Genomic DNA, 18,536 nt, shown 5'->3' with positions numbered 1-18,536 from the left:
ATCGTGGAAGTTTTTGTTTTTCGTTAAATTAAAGGGATTCTATCCATCTGTTGTAATTTTAATAATAATCTTTGGGAGTTTCGACATTCTCGAGTTTTTTTAAAAATTAATTCTTTTCGTACGTACTTATTGAAATAGTTACAAATATCATCTGAGTTTCTTGTAATTTCATCCAAAGGAGAATCAAAAAAAAGAAGGTGAGAATGGAACCAGCTCGGTCGAAAGATTGAATAATACTTAATCGTTCAGTTTATTCGTATGAACAATTAAATGATACATATACATGGTGTGTATGAATTACGTGTCTCTCACTTAGGTCTAATACATCGACAGCGATCGGAGGCGCGTACAGAGCATCGAACGAGGCAAAGTACCGCCACGATTGCGTAGCTACGTTAATGATAATAATAAAAATTAAGTATAACTACCCTGTAAAATACGTAATGCGAAAGTTCATTGATATTCATTTATATTTATACTTGATTGTAATTCACTGATACTCAAGAATGATACTATCGTTTCGGTGTTGGCGGTATTCATAGATAATCGCGATTCGCAGATAGGTTTTTTTTTTTCACGAATTTATATAATACAACTCGAACAATCGGCAACGTCGAAACAATGCTGGCTAAATGTCGATGTAATAACGAAACGACGACAAATTTTATTCGTCAAATAAAAAATCCAACAAAGTGGAAGTACATATATATATATATATATATATATATATACGAAATATATATATATATATATATACACACACGATATATAATACTGATTTAATTAATCAACGATGATTTATCCAATAATATCGCACCTCGTTCGAACGATCATCGTTATCATTTGTTTTTTCGACATCCTGGCCGACATTGCCTCGCCATTGTCGATCACACGGCTACCTTTTGCTACGTCACATATACCTTCCTCGAAATGCGCATCTTTATTGAATCGCAAGGAAAAGAGAGAGAGAGAGAGAAAAGAAAGGAAAAAAAAGGAGGGAGAAAAAAGAAGAAAGAAAGTCGAGCGTCCATTTATACCGCTAACCCCGAAACGAGTGATTTCTAGTAATAGTAATTTCAATACTAGTCTCAAAGCTAGTAATTTCAATACTAGTCTATATTGAAATTACTCAAGAGCCTCACGGATTCGTTTCTCTTGGCGAGATACGATGCTGGCACATTTCTCAGAGATCGGTGTCGTACCAAGCTGCAACCTGGTTATTATCTTGTGGCGGTGCAGGAAGCTCTCCTAAATGATCGAAACTCAGGTCACCCTCGTGCGCCACGTCCATAGTGTCCATCGCGCCATACGTCGACCCTCCACCTATTTCCAACCCTTGCATCGAATCTACTGGTATCTGGTCATAACCTGTTTCGTACAAAATTCGTAACGATAAATTTTGTTTGTAAAAACCGCGCCTCTCTCCGCGTGACAAAAAAAAAAACTCTACGCGTTTTAATCGACAAGAAACTACTACATTGATCGATGTCTGTCTTTAAATCGTAAGCGTTAAAAACGTTCGAACTATTTCGCGCGCTTTTCTTTCTCTCCAAATTGTCGAATTTTTTTAATTTTTCTATTTCCGCGTGATAAAACATGAACGATCGCTTCGATCGATTGGATTTTTTTTTTAATATATATATCCCTTTTAACGACTTGATCAATCAAGTCAACGATACACGCTAACGGATAACAGGGCAAGATAAAAAACCAATTAGATTGAATTTCGAAAGGAGATAAAGAGATAATGTGACAGCCACGAGGAAGGAAAAAAATTTAAATCGCATATTTCGCGCCGATTATATTAGAACAGATTAAATTATTATTATTATTATTATTCCGCGATGGCAAAATAACGTATCTTATCTAATTACTTACGAATACTTATCTATGCTTCTTTCCACCACAAAGTACGATCACTTAGAGAAAAGATGATAAAGATACAAATATATATACCATGCATAAAACTTTAAAAAGATAAATTAAGAAAATTAAAAAACACGCTACGACGAATCCGTTATGTTTTTGACAAAAAAAAAAAAAAAAAAAAAAAAAGAAATTAGAAAGTAAAAAAAAAAAAAGGAAAAAAAATACATTCATAAAACGTGCAATGTGTGTATGTATATTCATATGTATATATACGTATGTGTATATGTATATGTGTATGTGTCTGCGCGCCCAACACTTGCCAAATACAGTAAAAAAAAAAAATCAAAATAAAGAATTTTACGTGAATTGAAAAAAAAGAAAAAAAAAAAAAAAAAAATAAAGCACTGTAAAAAAGACATGTAGCGACACATAGCGATTTAATAACAAAGCAGATAATAACAGAACAAGTACGTAAGAGCTGAGTATCACCTATGTTACTGCGAGATACTGTTGATAGCCTGTACTTTAATATAAGTCCGTGGGTTAAGCTGCTGTTAAAATAACATAGAAATTAAATGCATTGCTTTCTTCTTATGATCGATTGTTTTTTTTTTTTTTTTTTTAGAAAAGAAAAGGGTTAAAAAAAAAATATTTAACTCTCGCGTAAACCGCACAAGTAGGGGAAAAGGTTGTAGAGGAGAGAGAAAGAGAGAGAGAGAGAAAAAGAAACACGAAAAAAAACACATAAATCCGCATTACCAATACCAATTGATTCTCTCAAATAGTGATAGGATGATTTGTGGGTTATACAAAGGCAGGAAAAATCAAAAATTTCGAAGAACGCACCGTTCAAACAAAACGCGAAAAAAACATTATTATCCCCTCCCCCCTCGTAAAAATTCATCATCTACGCCCGATCGATTCTATCGATCGTCCGAAAGCAATAACTTTGGATAAAAAAAGAAAAAAAAAAAAAAGGATAAGGATTCGTGTAACTTACCTTGCGGTTGATACCCTCGGCCTCCATGGCTGCTGTGTACGCTAGGGGGTCCTTGTCCATACATACCATCATAGCCTTGATCAGGGCCAAGCATGTCCTGAAGAGATTAGGTAGCTCAGATCAACACAAAACGTATTCTTCAACAGCAGTATCACCGACAAGTCCGCGCAGAGAAAATGGTCGTTTTTCAATATACGTCGAATACGCGAATAGTCTCAAGAAATAGATTAATTCGCGGATGTCGTAATTCTCGGTCTAAAGGAGGGTGTTGTGCATGTCGTGGAACACGGATGGTGAATAACGAAACGCATTCTCATGCATAACGTTGCAAATGAAGAATATATATATATATATATATATATATATATATATATATATATATATATATCTCGGTAAAGATAATCGCTGTACAAATATGTCAATACAGATTTCCATTGCTTCCATTAGGCACGATGATCTTACGAATCCCCTTACGATGGGTGTAATAGGTGCGTAAACATGGGATTTGTGTTTGCAGTGAATGTAAAAATTGTACATTCTCATTTCGTTAAGTTAGATTATGATGAACACATGGACAATATTTCTCATAATCGTATATCGATAATGGGTGAAAGTTTCTTGTCAATTGTATACTTGGATTTTTACTTTCTAATTGATTCAATATATAAATATAAAAGCGATATTAATTAAATTGTGCAAAGTGGAATAATGGATGACATTCACATTTGCAAATCTATCTAGGTATACATTTCTAAACTTACATGAGGGAAAGATATATACGCACGTGCCTGTGTTACTAGTCGAGAAATTAAAAATTACGATATCGTTATTATGCCCTCGTGGCTCAATTTACTTAACACGATGTAACCAAAATGTGAAAAAAAAAAAAAAAAAGAAAAAAAAAAGAAAGGAAGTTGAATCAATTGAACAATTATACGAACCTATGACGAATTGTTTCGCAATTTCTCGGCTCACGGATTCTTGCAATCTATTTTCAAAGCTGGCACGGTAAATAATAGCGTGAATGAAAATTTTATATTATCGCAGCAGCACATGCCGCCAGATGAAAACAGAAAACCAAAAATCGGGGGGGGCTATGTTACAAAGTGTTTTGTGAACGAGATAAATTTAACCACGACATAAGCGAGACAACATGCAATCGGTACAATCGTGAATAATTTCCCGTACCTGTAGATCTGGACCCATCCCAAAGTCAGCGTTATTCCAAAGATTCGTATCTTCGCGCAACAAAGAATTGGTAAGTTCCATGGACAGCCGTTTCTTGTATTCCTGTGGTTTATCCTCGCTCATGCGGAACAGGACAGCTGCCGCGTATGTCGCGACACCTTCGTTCCTTGAGTGAAGCAGTTCTGTTAAAGGAGCTGTAGCACCTTCTTGCTCGATCATTTCGGCACCTTCCTTATCCGCGGCGAGCTCGCAGAGCACGCCTGCAGCGACACGTTGAATATTCTCAATCTCGTTGAACAATAACTACGAGAAAAGAAAGAAAGAATTTAAATACATCAACAGATAATTTATTAAAAAGAAAAGTGAATTAGTTAATGAATTACCTGTACGAAAATCGGAATCACGTTCTGAGATCTAATTATGACCCTATTGTGAGATTCCCTTGCGAGGATATGAAGCGCGCCCACAGTACCCTCCACTATCTCCTCCATTCGTACACCACCGTCTGCGTACGCGCCTGACGCTTGCTGGCTTCCGGTGCTTGCCACGGACGAGCGTTGCTGCTAAAGAAGAATCAATCTTTCTTTATTCTCGCATTCCAGGGCGATATCGGTACGGTAAGAAAGAACGAGAAATAAGAATAAAATAGCAATCGAATAGCGATGCTCACCCGTTGCGTTTCGGGGAAAGCGCGCATCAGAAGCCTGACCAGATGATGGATCGCGCCGTGATCGCGCAGCGGGCCGTGATTCGCGGGGCAAAGCGCCAGATTGCGAATTAATCCTATCACCGCTTTAACCAACGGCCAACGCGAAGGCGGGTGTAAAAGTTTTACTATAACCTGAATTCCATAATTTAGGCGGACAGAATTCTGTGCCATTTCTGCCTCCACGTGGCGTGACGTTAAGTGACGGAGCGCGCATACCGCTGGCTCGCTGATCTCCTCCCGGCTATCAGCATAGATGATCGTACGCACAAGAGCGTCAACACCTCCCACTTGACATACCGTTACTTTGTTACGTTGATTATTGCAAGTCAGGTTAGACAAAATACCAGCGGCACATGTGACGACATTCACGTCGGTAGAGCTAAGAACTTGTACAAGACTTTGTAATAAACCCTCCAATCCGTCGACCTTGGTGCCAGCGTCCGATAAATTTCGTAACGTCCACAAACAATTTTGGACGAGCCTTTGACTCGGATTACCGAGATGCATGGCAAGCGCTTGCATGCCACCAGCCTCGACTATCACCGGTTTATTACTAAGGCAAACGGACAACACTTTCAATGCTCTCGATGTCGTCCATAGAAGCTTCTCGTAATCGTAGGAACGCATAATGCGTACCAGTTCTATCGGCCCTTGGGAAGCTAATATGATTAATTTGCTCTCTTGATTACCGTACGCAAGAATTTGCAAGCAATCGGTTACTATGGCTAAGAATTTCACGTTGTCCCGTTGAAGCAGGGCAACCATCTTTTGTAACCCTCCTGCGAGTCGTACAGCCATTTTAGAACCATCCTGATGCAAGAGTAAATTATGCAGTGTCGTGATCGCGTAAAAGAGGACCGATTCCATCGGAGAACTCAAAAGCTTCACGAGAGCTGGTATACCGCCGCTCTTGAAAATAGCCAGCAGACCTTGCCTGTGATGAGACAAATTGTGCAACGTGCCGACCGCTGCCTTCGTCGATTCGAGGTCGTCACTGTTTGAAATGGCACGGACCAGGGCAGCCACCATTTGCGAGCTATTCATTATGGCGTGGCGAGAAGCTTCCTTCTTGGAAAGTTGATGGACTACCATCGCTGCCTTAGACACAACGACTTGATCCTCGTCGTTTAACAACTTTATTAATTCCGGTATCGCGCGCGTTGCAAGATCTGCGTCATCCTGATAATTTATCAAATTGACAACTGCGTGCTTCAACATTTGACTTGGTTCTGCCAATCTTTGAACAGCGGTAGGTTGAGCTGGATCGTACTGAGTGGAGGGAATCTCTATACCTTCTTCCAATGTCTCTGGAAACATTGCCGCCCGAACACGCTGAGATCTTGTATGATTCAATTGTTGGTTCATTTCATCGACTTGATCTTGCGTAAAACCTTGAGCAAATCCCTGATCCAAATCAAACATCAATTGATCACCTTCCATCTCATCGTCTTCTTTGCCCGATAAAGATGGTGCTTGGGTGACGGCACCAGAATGAATTCCGGAGTCACCCAGATAAGAGTTTTGTTGCCACATTAAAGTTTGTTCTTTGGCAGAACCCATGGGTAAATCACCCAAACCTTGATAATTTCCGTGAGACACTACAAAGTTAATTTTGCACAAATCAATACAAATTGTTTGGATAACTTTTGAACACGAATAACATACAAGAATTACTCACTTGGTCTAGATTGATTCGATGACATTTGATAACTCATGGCTCCTACGGGAGAATCTACCCACACCTAGAATAGAAAAAAAGAAATCATGCTATATATACAATTTTTAAAAACTGTCACTTTTCATTTGTGATAAACCTGTCACGACAACAAGAAACGTAATAAGAAGTGTATAATATTAATATGAAAAAGGAAGAAGAAGGAAACGTTAATACACAAAACGTTACAATATATGATAATGTATTTAAACATGTGAACGAACATCGTGTTAACACGATGTTTCAAACGCATTCAATGTAGCGTGAATAGCGCGGAAGGAAATACAGAAATATAGTACGAACTGGAGTTGGACACCTCTCGTCGATTGGCACAAGATTAACTTAAGAAAAAAAAAAAAAAATCTCCTCGATACGACGAAGGAAGGAAGGTTTAATCTTCTCGTTCAAAGTTTCAAAGACGCCACGACGCGCGTAGGGTCAGTGCACTGTATCACGAAGAATGGAAGGAGGATGCAACTACATGGAATGTGGGCACGATCGAAAGATTCCTCTGAGCGTTGTTGCAGCTTCCACTTTTATTTTGGAACACGAGCGGGGGCCGCGTTGATTCGATCGAATCCGGTAGGAAATCGTGTCTAGAGATGCACACAAGGCGCGAAAGATGCTCGATTTCCAAAGGTAGAGGGACGCGCGTGGGCGTGCGGCACAACAAAGGCTCTGAGAATGCAATGCATCACCATTTTCCGAGGATCCACGAGCGGCGGAGAGTGGAGAGCGGAGAGTGGCAGGGAAGCGAGAACGGAAGGAAGGGGCAACACACAAGAGTGCTGGACTATGATACACTAATGGAAGAGAGAAAGCGAACGAGAAAAGGAGAGAGAGGAAGAACACTTTGACACACCCAGCGTAAACACCGCCGTCACGGAAATGACAATTTTTTCCCTATCGGTCGATGTAATGGCGAATGATAAAATTATACTGCGCTTACCGTATCGCGAGGATCGACCGAAGGCGATTTCGTGAATCGTGCTCGAACAAAGACACGAATTATTCACTACCTTACGCTCGATCCACTAAATTCCCTTTTGCCCCCGACGTTCAATCCACCTATCTCTTCTCCGTACGAAGCTCTTGGCCTTTCTTGCCTCGAATCCGTCAACTAAAGATGGCGGAAAACGACGCGGAACCTTCGATTCTACCGCCACCTGTCGACTGAACTGATTCGACGAGATTGCAGAGGTGCTCAATATCCATATTACTCAACCTCGATTAGCTGGTTGTCCGTAGAGAAGAATATTTATCGATTTTTACCCTTTGCGAATACTCGATCGTATCTAACTGAAACCCGTTTACCGTATTTCCGGTAATTCTATAACTAATTTACTTTCTTTTGTATTCTTGTTTCTTTTTTATACGTCTATTTTAAAGCACTCGTATAAATCAGTTACTCGTTGCATTTCGACTTTAAGGTTATAAATGTAATTCGACGCGAAGAATAAAAAGTGATACGATCAAACGTGTTTCTTTTTTTTTTTTTTCAAATAAAAATTAATCGATCTACAACTTGATCTATGATTTTGCATAAACGTTGCATATAAATGATTAATTAAATTTAATTGTTTGCATATCTTGGTGACTGAAAAAAAAAAAGAATATCTATCTAACCGATCAGCCGGTACGTCAGGAAAAAATAGAATGCCAGATGGTGAAACTGGCAATACCATGTGATGCGTCTCGATATCTCACGTACGAAGACTGAAGGATAATATTCCGCAGCCGGGGAGATCAATTTCAATTAAAAGACAATTCCCTAGGACGTGGCAATTTTTTAATGGATTCGTGGGTATTTGTCCATCCACGGTAGCCGAGAATTTCTGATCGAGTTCAGGAGTAAATCGTGCAGTTGGACAGCTAGAATGCGCACAAAATAACAGACACCGGAGTCCAAAGTAAAATATACTGGCCGTTTGGCGGGAACACCATTCGTTATCGGCTGCGCCCACGCCGATTAATTTTCGGATGCGTGATGGCGGTACCGTTCCTTCCGTTCCGTACAGTGATGATACATTTTATGTCAACGCTGATATTGAACGGATAATCGGAAAAAAGGAAAACGCGTTTTGAAATACATCATCGTGCCGATATATTGAAATATCGAAGCGCAAAGCTTCCTGGAATAAATTTATGCCCGTTCTTTCAATTAATGACAAGCGATATAACTACCGTTTGTATAATTTGAAAAATAAAGGAAATGCTTTCCCGCGTATAAAATTTCTCGATCGGTTTGCGTGTAGCAAATATTTATCTTCCCATTTAACACATCAAACAAATGAAATATTAATTTGAAATTCGCATTATTCCTTGATTCGATAATAACCAAAGGCGCGTTTTGAAAAATCTATCAATTCTCCTTTATAAAAAAAAAAAAATCTTCTTCAAATCAATTAAGAAATTATTCTTTTCGCGACTATAAATACATACATACATATATATAAATATTATATCGAGGCAGACGGACATTTTTACGACGATTCATCCTACGAAAGAATATTTTTTGTACGCTCTTTTTTCACGAAACATTTATTTATTTAGCCCACGCTTTCTTGTCCCTCCAAAATCGAACCGATCTTTTTGAAACAATACGCATGCAGATCGATGCGCATCGATCGATTTCGTTTGAAATCGAATGATGGAACGAATCAACAGCAAAATATATATATATATATATATATATATATACACACATTTCAGTTTTAAAAAAGGCGGAGTCGTTCGTCCAACCGTTCCGTCCGATGTTTTAAATGCATTTCGTCGATTCTTTAAATTTCGCACGGTCCCCGAGAAAAAAGGCGAGGGGACCGTCTTGAGGGGAGACCAGGTAGAGAGCATAGAGGGTGACAGATGCCCGTTCAACGGTGTGTCTCCCCACCTACGCGGCATGCTGCTGACACGAGCGTTTATGTCTGCATAAATTCTCATTTGAGCCCCGATAATAAAGTAAGCACACGAGGGGGACGGACACACGTTGCCCGGTTCGGCGAGCACAGGCTGATACATAGATCACCGTTGAACGCGGGGCAAGAAAAGGGAAGGGAAGACTCGGCCAGGGTTGTGAGAGAGGGAACGAGAAGGGAGAAAGAGAGAGAGCGTGTACGTGTGTTTATACGGAGAGAGGGAGGGGGGAGAGAAAGAGGGAGACAGAAGGGATGAGGAGCTCGAAGGGGCTGAGGGAGGCAACGATGGCCTAGGCATATATTTATGCGTATCTATATAAGGTACACACGGACAAACGTTCGCCTCTCGAACGAGTCAAGCAGCCACACAAAGCTGGACGCGCACACGTACACAGACGAGATCCCCGTCGGAGATGCAACGTGCTTAATTATATGCATTCTCAGAATCCGCGCTGCTCTCCACCGCTTAATGCCCGTGTATTCTGCAATGCCTCGTGTTTACGCGGCGAAAGGAAGGATAGTTACCGTACCTCATTTACCGTTCCATCTTCTCAACAGGGCGGGGGGGAGAGAAGGCAGGGCAGAGCTAATAAGGGTGCGCTTATGAAACCGCGCGCTTTCGTCCCGATATTATCGAATTCCTCTTTTATCCCCCGCAAAATTCGAATCCATTCGATCGAATAATAATACACCCCTGTCCCTTCCCCTTCCCTTCCACGGAAGTGATCAACCGTTCGGAAGTTTCGACCATTTCATTTCGCCACTCCTCCCTCCCCCCTCCTCGAAGAGCGTGGAAATTTTCGGTCCCAAGGGAAAGGTGGAGGGCGAAGGAAACGAGTCCAAGCTCGGGAGAGAAGTTTCGCAGACGCACATTTATATATAACGTGTGTATACGTGTCTGGCACGGAGTTGATGGAGTGGTCTCGTGGCTAATGTCAGCCAGCTATGCGCGATTCATCATTTTCACCTTTCCCGAAATTCCAACGGGTTGGAAAAAAAATTCGATTCGCTTAATCCTTTCTTACGTCGCTCCTCCAATCGATTGCGAATCGAATGTAATTTAATAGAAAGAAAAACTAAAGAATAGCGAATGAGAGAGGGGGGAGGAGTAAGAGAGAGAGAGAGAGATACGAGGGTAGGATACCTCGTCGAGAGATGGTATCCGGGGCGTGCCTCGTGTACCGCGGCGTCGTCGAATCGAAACCCTTGGCGAAGGTCATCGAGATCAGCCACGTACCCGTGCACGTCGATCAGACGATTTTGTGCGGCACACCTGCGCTCACGCTTATCCGGCCTCTCACGCCGGTGCCCCTCGCGCGCAACAGCGTGTGGGTGCGGGCTGACAGCTCCTATCGGAATGGCTCGGATAGGTTATTGGAGGTCCTCAAATGGTATCGAACAAGGTTCTGGTGGGAAGGCGGGGAGGGGTGATAAGAGGGAGCGGTTTCTCTAAGTATCGCGAAACCCGCACACACGCAAGCCACAGAGAGAGAGAGAGAGGGAGAGAGAGAGAGCGTCGTGGCGCGGTTACCATACGATTCGAGGCTAAGGTCTCTCCTTCGAGCCGAGCTACGTCGATTTCCGTACGTACTTACGTACGTACGTACGTACGTACGACTCGTGTATGTGCGTGCGCGCGCGTATATACGTGTACGTGTCCAAGATTGGCCGGTCTACTCGATGCCGAGGGAAAAGATACTGCGGGACGTGGCCATCACTGATGAGCCAACCCACACCGTGCGACAGCGACAAACAGGACAGCACCGGGACAGGACAGGGACCGTCTCGCTCGGTATCAGGACTGTAAATCCGGGATTTTATTCGCCCGGTATCGAGGTTTATAGTGTCCTCAGCGCTCGGTGTGTGCGCGCCCCGTTCGTGTGGCTGAGTTATGTTCAACCGTCTCGCGGCAAGACGTTTGCATATCTCCGCTCTTTCGCTCTCCTATACGGAGGCGATCGTCTTAGGAAGAGACGAGCCGAACGAACGAACGTCAGAGGGGGGAGGAGGCAGGAAAGGACGTTCCCTCCTCCTCTCCACCGTTCACTTCCCCGGTCCGTCATCCTCCGCGAAACGAGACCTTCCTGAAAAACGCGCGGTTTTATCTTGGCCCCCCCCTCTCCTCTCTCTCTCTACACAACACGGGGTATTAACCGGCTGTCCGGCGAATCGAATTTATCGGACGGCCTGGCCTTTATCGAACGCCCCCACTTAACGTCCCGCTTAATTAGACACCGGCCGACCGGTGTGCTTAATGACGGAGCAGCCCTGATGACGCTCCTACTGCCATCCGATCCTCTTTGACGCCCTATCGCCACGCATGCGTCGTCCGTCCTTCGATCCTCGATCCTCCCGAGGAGGACCACCGGACGAAAAACTCGAAAAATCCTTCGCCAAACTTTGTCGACGCTCTTTTTTCTCTTTTTCTTCCCCTTCTCGTTTTCTCGTTTCTTCTTCTTCTCGCCTGTTTCGGCTCTCGACTGGCTTGCGGCTCGCAATATCGAGGAGAGAGAGAGAGAGAGAGAGAGAGGGGAAAGGAAAACGGGAGTGGCTCGTTGTATATATATATGTATCATTTATGTATTCTTTTTTTCTTCTTCTTCTTCGTTTCGAAATATTCGACTATCGCGATAGGGAAAAAATTCGGAGGCCGAGGATTTCGAAGGGAAACGCGAGCGTTGGAGGGAGAGGGGGAGGGGCCCACGCGTCTTCCGTTACGTTGCAACAGGGTGAGAAGAGAAATATGTATATATATATTCTTTTGGGAAAAAGAGGGGGAGAAATGGAGGAGAACGTTGATTACAGCCTCGAAAGTCGACGGCCACTTTTACGACGAGAGGTGGAATAATCGTATACGTTCTTGCTACCGGATAATTTTAATAAGGTAAAGAAGATAAAGCCGTACGCCTTGATGTTGGCAAAATGGGCTGGATGCATTACGCTGCTATCGGGGATGCCGATAATTTTCGCGTTACGCGACAAATACCGTTTCCTTTTTTTCCTTATTCCCTCCCCCCCTCCGATGATTTTTCGGCATCGAAGAAAAGAGCGATTCGCATAAATTGTCGCGCCAATCTCGAGAAACGAAAACGGACGATATGCAAGATCGAGTACGATATCGATTTTTTCGAAATCTCCCCATCTCCTCGAAAATTATTTCTGAGTGCTGAGATCGGAAGGAAGGAAGATAACAATGTTGGAATCTCTTTCGAAAATAGGCGGCGATTCGAAATAAGAAATCGGGGATGTGCAGAAGGGGAGAAGGAGGCGGCCGATCGCGTTATCGATGTCCCCGCGCTCGCCCCAACTTTAGCCCGAGCTTTAACGATAAATTATCGGGATAGTATTAGAAATTGATTACGCACCATTGATTATTCGGGCACGAATGCCGCCACGGTAAATACTGGTTATTCGGCAATAATTTATCAGAGATTAGTATTAGTTCCGTTGTTCTGGTTTACCGATCCCCGGCTATCGCTGCTGCTCGAAAGGAAAGTCTCCTCCTCCTCCTCCTTAAGGGAGGAGGATTGTTCCCCGGAGGGAGTACTGAAGAGAGAGAGGAAGAGAGAGAGTTTCGCCTTGGCGGTCGAAAAGTCGCGCCCTTCGAGCACGCGACGCGTCCTCTCTCTCTCTTTGAACGATCGGCACGCAGGGAAGCGCGGCATGCGAGCGAGGGGGGGAGGGGAAAGGAAACGAGACTTATAGAAATAAATTCAATTGCAAGAATAATTATCGCCGCTTATCCGCGTATAAAGTAGGATATCGTACGGCCTGGGCTCGTGACAGGTACCAATTACCTTCATAAATGAGAAGCATTCAATTCAATTTTCATAAATAAGAGCTATTCAAATGAGCGGGGTGAGGTGGAGATAAGAAGAGCGAAAGGGGAGGGGGAAGAGGGAGGATGACGAGGAGGACGTAGACGACGACGACGACGACGAAGAAGGGAAGCCGTCCGAAAGAAGAAGTTCCGAAGAAGAATCTCGGCGAGGAAGAAGAGAAGAGGAGAAGGTGGAGAACGAAGGAGGCGGGCTGGCAGCGAGTTTTGGTGGCGGGGAAGTGATCTAAGCGATGCGACAGCGGGGAGTAAGCTGGATATATTGCCGCCTGAGAGCGCGCTGTTTTCAACCAATTATTTCTACTTGTGGTTGCATGACGGGTACGGGCATGGCCACGGCGGGGTGGGTCGGGGGCGGCAGCGTACGAGAAAGAGGCGAGTTAATGCCATAAATACATCAGCGTTATGGATGCCAGCAATTATATGAGCCCCGACGAGGTGGAGCGCCTCCTCGTGTATACGTACCTACGTATGTATGTGTACCACCTATATCCTGTATCTGTCTATATATATATATATATATATATATACATATATACATATATGACATGATCCTTCGGCCCCGGATACCTCGGCCTCACCTTCGTTGCAACTGGTCCGGTTCTCACGTTAAATCGAATCCGCTGCCAATCGAATTATTTTCGTCCATCGAGCTCCTCTCCGAGACAACGGGACTAGAGACTTTCCACTGACCCAATATACATCCGATATTCGATGGTGCGAGAGAGAGAGAAAGGAACGGGTTGGAAACGATTCGAAGATTCCGAAAAAGATACGTTTCTACCTTCCCCCTCCTCCTATCCGATGAAATACGTACACGCGTATACTTACGTGTTAATGTCCCCGGCCGCGAATTCGATACGAATTTAAGGGGCAGCTGTAGGCGGCCCGTAAGGGGAACACGAATATTTTCGACAATATTGCGCAAAACGCAGAGAGACGTCAGACTTCCGATCGTTTCCCTCCGCCCGAGAGCTACCTCCACCCGAGATAAGGGGGGCCGTGCACGGACGAAAATGAATCGAGTGATTTTATTCGCGGCACAAATCAAGAGATTATTTCCTCCTCGCTGGACCCTCGGTTTTGCTTATACGAGCCCGGTCCGTACTTCGTGGTCTTGTGAAATTGAATCGTTGCGTTCGCAGCCTTAAATTATACGTCGTCGCCAACACCCACGCGCACCTACCCCGGGATACTCGCGCGCGCGCCGAGAGAGAGAGAGAGAGAGAGAGAGTTCCTCGTGTTTTCTGGATTAAAACGTTTGTTTCGACTCCGGGATTGCCCCGTCCCTCTTTTATTACTCTCCTTTCTCTCTCTCTCCCTTTCCCTCCGTTAACTTTGCATCTTCCTCCCTTCGCAACAACCCTTTAAAAACCGTGCGTGCGTGGCCGGATGCGTGCGAGACCGCTTTTAATTTTCCAAGATTCTCCCCTTCCCTTTCGTTTCTTCTCCTCCTTTTATCCCCCTTCCCCTCCCCTCGGTTTCATTTCTCGCGCCTTGGACGCACGCGTGACGACGGTGGTGGCGCGTAAATTCGAAAAGAAGGAGAGGGAGGGAGGGAGGGAGGGACGTTTATCGATCAATCTTCGCGGAAGTATCCTCGCGGAGAGCGTAAATCGCGAGGCGTCTCTCGGGAGAGAGAGAGAGAGAGAGACAGAGAGATGGATGGATGGATGGATAGAGAGAGAGAGAGAGGGAGAGGGGGGTTGGCGCGCGATTCTCGTGCGAGGAGCCCATAATTCTGGCCCGTCCATCGTGCCAGGCCTCCATCCGCGGAGGCGATTGGTCGTAGCCACGGGTGTTCCCGACGCTTTCTGGCCCTACACTCCCCCTTTCCTTCGACTCCTCTTGTCCTTTCCTCCTACCTTCGCCCGCCGTCGCCGCCTCTTCTCCCCCGCATCCGCAGATCTCTCTTTTAATTCTTCGGGGGGGCTCAATTAAAATCGGGACCAGGCCTCCTCCTCCTCCTCCTTCTTCTCCCTTTATCGCCATTATCTCGGGGAAGCGCCGTTGCGCTTTTCATTGCTCGAAGCTAGCTCGAACTTGCTTGCTTGCTTACCGGCCGCCATCCACAAGCTAGATCCACGATTCCGTGGAAACGATTCTCCCTCCACCGCGATAACTGCTCTCCAATTAGTGCGAAAACAACTCTCCCCCCCCTTCCTTTTTTTCAAACCGCGAATGCACGAGCACCGAAAGAAGGAAGAATCGGATCTCGACGATCTCGAGAGAGGAAAAGGAATCTCGTGACCTCTCGTTCCTCGAATCGAAAATTCGCAAATAACGAATTGGAGAACAAGAGGGGGCGATTCTTTCAAGAGAAGATGTGGTGTGCATCATCGTAAAGGGGCCGGTCCATTGAACCGAAGGGGGGGGGGAGGAGAGGAGCCGGGCCCGCTATTAGGACCATCACCGGGATGCTAAATGACATCGGTGGAGGGCGCTTAGTCCTGCTAAGGACGACATAAACTTGCGTGTACGAAAATGAATGTTTGCCGGAATTTATTATTGCCGGGCCCGGCTCGTAATTCAAACAGGGCCTGGCGTTATCTTCATCAGACGATGCACCGGCTCGGACCGAACACCGCGTGAGCCCTCGCGATGTCCACGTGAGCCGCTCGCATTAGAAACAACCTCCTCCTCTCAATCCATTCTTGCTCGCTCTCCAAAATTTTTCCTTCGCGATCAGTCAACCGTCCTCCTTCTTTCTTCCTCTCTTCTCTTCTCGAGCAGAATCAAATATTCTATACCTCCCAACAAGCATATATATATATATACACACACACACGTTATAACGTAAAATCGTATTCTTTATCTGATCTCCCCCGCGCGAGGAGAGGGCCGTGTTCGTTTCCCAAAGGTATTCCCCGAATCTGTCGATAAGCGGGAGGAAGATGCGGCTGGGTTTGGCAGCCGTTTCGTAGAAATGCTCAATATTTACGTCGGTGTTCGATCGGCCGTCAGAATCAGGTAAAGCCGGTGGAAAATAAGAGCAACGGAGGGCAAATCGACGTGGGAGTTACCCGCCGGTGGAAGAGGGCCGGACATCAGGCGAGTAAGGCACGGCGGGTCGGCGTCGGTTGGCGAGCTTTCGGCAAGATGGCGCCAATGGTACCCGCTGGAATCCCGACTTCCGTTTCCTCGCCGTCCCCCTTCCTATACTATTCTTACCCCTCCCCTCTCCTCCCCGGCTGAGATCGTGCCCGTGCTCTTCTTTTTCGAGAATCTCTCTTTGGAACTCGTTTCGAAAAGAGGGGAGAGGGAGGGAAGGAGAGAGGAATAGAAAGAGGCGAAGAGAAAAAAAGGGGGGAACTCTAACCCACCAAGAGGTTAGAAGTTAGAAGAAGAAGAAGAAGAAGAAGAAAGGAAGAGGCGTACATGCACGCACGAGGAGGGGGACAGCAGGTGCTTTGTCACCGCGCGCGAGTTTCTGGGCCGAGTCTCGAATCCTTCCCCAAATTGTGACTCGCGCGATCCTCTACACGCGTGCTTTTGTACCGAAATGACGTCACTGAAATATGGTTCTCCCTTTCTCTCCTCGTGCTGGCCAGGCCCGAAGAACTTGGGTGGGTGGAAGGGGAGGAAGGCCACCTTCCTTAGAGGAGGTGGATCGTGCGTAGAGAATCGTGGAGCGCGAGCTTGCGGGAGGAGAGGGACGTTTTTGTTTCACCGGTGACATTTATTTGGGGGACTCTCGTGGGCTTCTCGTTTTGCATAAGTCAGGTGTGTGTGCGCGCGCGCTCGCGTAGAGAGTAGAGGCACCGTGATATAAATCCTCGGCGCGAGGAGGAGAGGACCAGTGGCCACTGGCTACCTCCGTCTCTCTCTCTCTCTATCTTTTCGTCCCCGATCCCTCCCTCTCTGTTGGCGAGCCACAGTCTCCCTCTCTCTCTCCTATCTCCAGCCCCCATCTCCTTCTTCTCCTTCTTCTTCTTCTTTCCCTCGTCCCTTCTTCGCCACTTGACTCGGCTCGGGCGCACTATGGTGCACCCTGTTCTGCATATAATGCACCGGCCACCGTTCTTCCACCCCTCTTCCTTGCCACCCCCTTCCTCCGGATCGTCTGTACAGGTACAGGGACTCGCCTCCGCGCATGCATGTCCACCGGCGTAACGTTGATGACCCACGAAAGGATCATTACCGAGCCACCTCCGATCTTTCTCTCGAGGGAGCGAGAGAGAAAGAGAATAAGAGAGAGAGAGAGAGAGAGAGAGAGAGCGAGCGTAGCGCACGAACGGACGGTTCGTTTAAATGCCGGCTCGGCTACCGAAAACTAACGAGCCGATAAGCTAGCCTCGAGGAGGCCGAAACGCTCGCCTTTCGTAAATTAGATCGTCCTGGTGCAACACTCGGCACCCATCGTCCTTATAGAATCTCCTCCTCCTCCTCCTGTCCCCTTTGTCGAGCATCTTTGTTCGACAAGTTCGCCGACTTTATCGATAACACGAGTTTCTCTTCTTCGAGGGAAGGAAAATTTTATTCGATTATTATTCACGGATATATATAACGAGTCACGCACCATCTTTCGAATTTTATTCCTTCGATCCTTCATTTTCTTGGAGCGAGGAGAGAGGAAGGAAGGATTTCGAGTTGAGGAGGGAGAAAGAAAGAAAGACGACGACGACAGTTTCGGCCGCGAATAATTCAGACGGGGGAGTCGTTTAAACGTCGGGGCACGTCGGCCGACAGGTGTAGGCATCGATTAGCATAAGGTAACGACGCCAACGAGCACGTAAACACGTCCCGGCCGGGCGATCGATGGATCACGATCGCGCCGATCTTTCCGTCCGATCATGATTAAAGTGGGTCTTTAGAGTGTTCGACGTAACGGATCGGCCGTTCGTCGTAACAGCGTGTCCGTGTATATTCTTCCCTCCATCCTCTCCCCCCTCCTCCTCTTCTCCCCTCCACCGCGCCGTTCTCCACCGAGCCTCTTTCACCTGTACGAGCGAGGCCCGGATGACCTTGGCTGTGATTAACACCCAAGAAAGTAGAAACACCGGCTCGCATATACGCCGACCCCGAGTCGGCGGCACCAGGTTCAAGGTCATCCGCGTAAGGACGATAATCGACCGATCCCCCGAACTATCCTTCCTCAATTTCCATTCCAGAACGAACCCTTTCGCTCGAATGAAAAATTTCCATCAACCGGATGCAACAATGCCCCTCGTTATGCCTCGCGAACGGCCCCGATGTTAATAAGGGGGGAGGAGAAATTTTTCGAGTAACCTCGAGCGTTCCTCGTCCAGAGGAGGAGAGGGCAGCCCTTATAAGGGTTGTCACCGCCCGGGTACAGGATAATA

General features: G+C 45.7%; 1 protein-coding gene across 6 annotated transcripts; it reads right to left on the bottom strand.

Annotated features, from left to right (window-relative positions):
* Nucleotides 1-226: 226 nt before the first annotated feature.
* Nucleotides 227-7,632, bottom strand: arm (armadillo segment polarity protein). 6 transcript variants are annotated; one of them, XM_006557800.3, is made up of 7 exons: nt 7,430-7,632; nt 6,445-6,508; nt 4,728-6,364; nt 4,441-4,620; nt 4,058-4,360; nt 2,870-2,966; nt 227-1,368 (listed from the first exon to the last, which is right to left on the bottom strand). In XM_006557800.3, exons 2-7 carry the CDS (start codon nt 6,479-6,481, stop codon nt 1,184-1,186), a joined length of 2,439 nt encoding a protein of 812 aa, XP_006557863.1. In that variant the 5' UTR covers nt 6,482-6,508; nt 7,430-7,632; the 3' UTR covers nt 227-1,183. The 6 variants fall into 6 exon arrangements, 4 of the variants coding, with proteins under 4 accessions (XP_006557863.1, XP_006557864.1, XP_016771134.1 ...); XM_006557801.1 differs by lacking the exon at nt 7,430-7,632 and adding an exon at nt 6,784-7,191; NM_001185105.1 differs by having other exon boundaries at nt 775-1,368; nt 4,441-4,617.
* Between the last annotated feature and the right edge of the window lie 10,904 nt (nt 7,633-18,536).

The sequence above is a fragment of the Apis mellifera genome, linkage group LG13 (assembly GCF_003254395.2).
Source record: "Apis mellifera strain DH4 linkage group LG13, Amel_HAv3.1, whole genome shotgun sequence".
Taxonomy (NCBI): Eukaryota; Metazoa; Arthropoda; class Insecta; order Hymenoptera; family Apidae; genus Apis; species Apis mellifera.
This window is presented reverse-complemented; position numbering and strand designations above follow the sequence as displayed.

Bases quoted from the DNA above. Each gene is read 5' to 3' on its own strand.
- arm (XM_006557800.3), bottom strand. From the start codon at position 6,481: ATGAGTTATCAAATGTCATCGAATCAATCTAGACCAA. The intron at 6,365-6,444 runs GTGAGTAATTCT...TTAACTTTGTAG, and splicing joins ATCGAATCAATCTAGACCAA to TGTCTCACGGAAATTATCAA. The intron at 2,967-4,057 runs GTACGGGAAATT...TAATCTCTTCAG, and splicing joins GGATGGGTCCAGATCTACAG to GACATGCTTGGCCCTGATCA.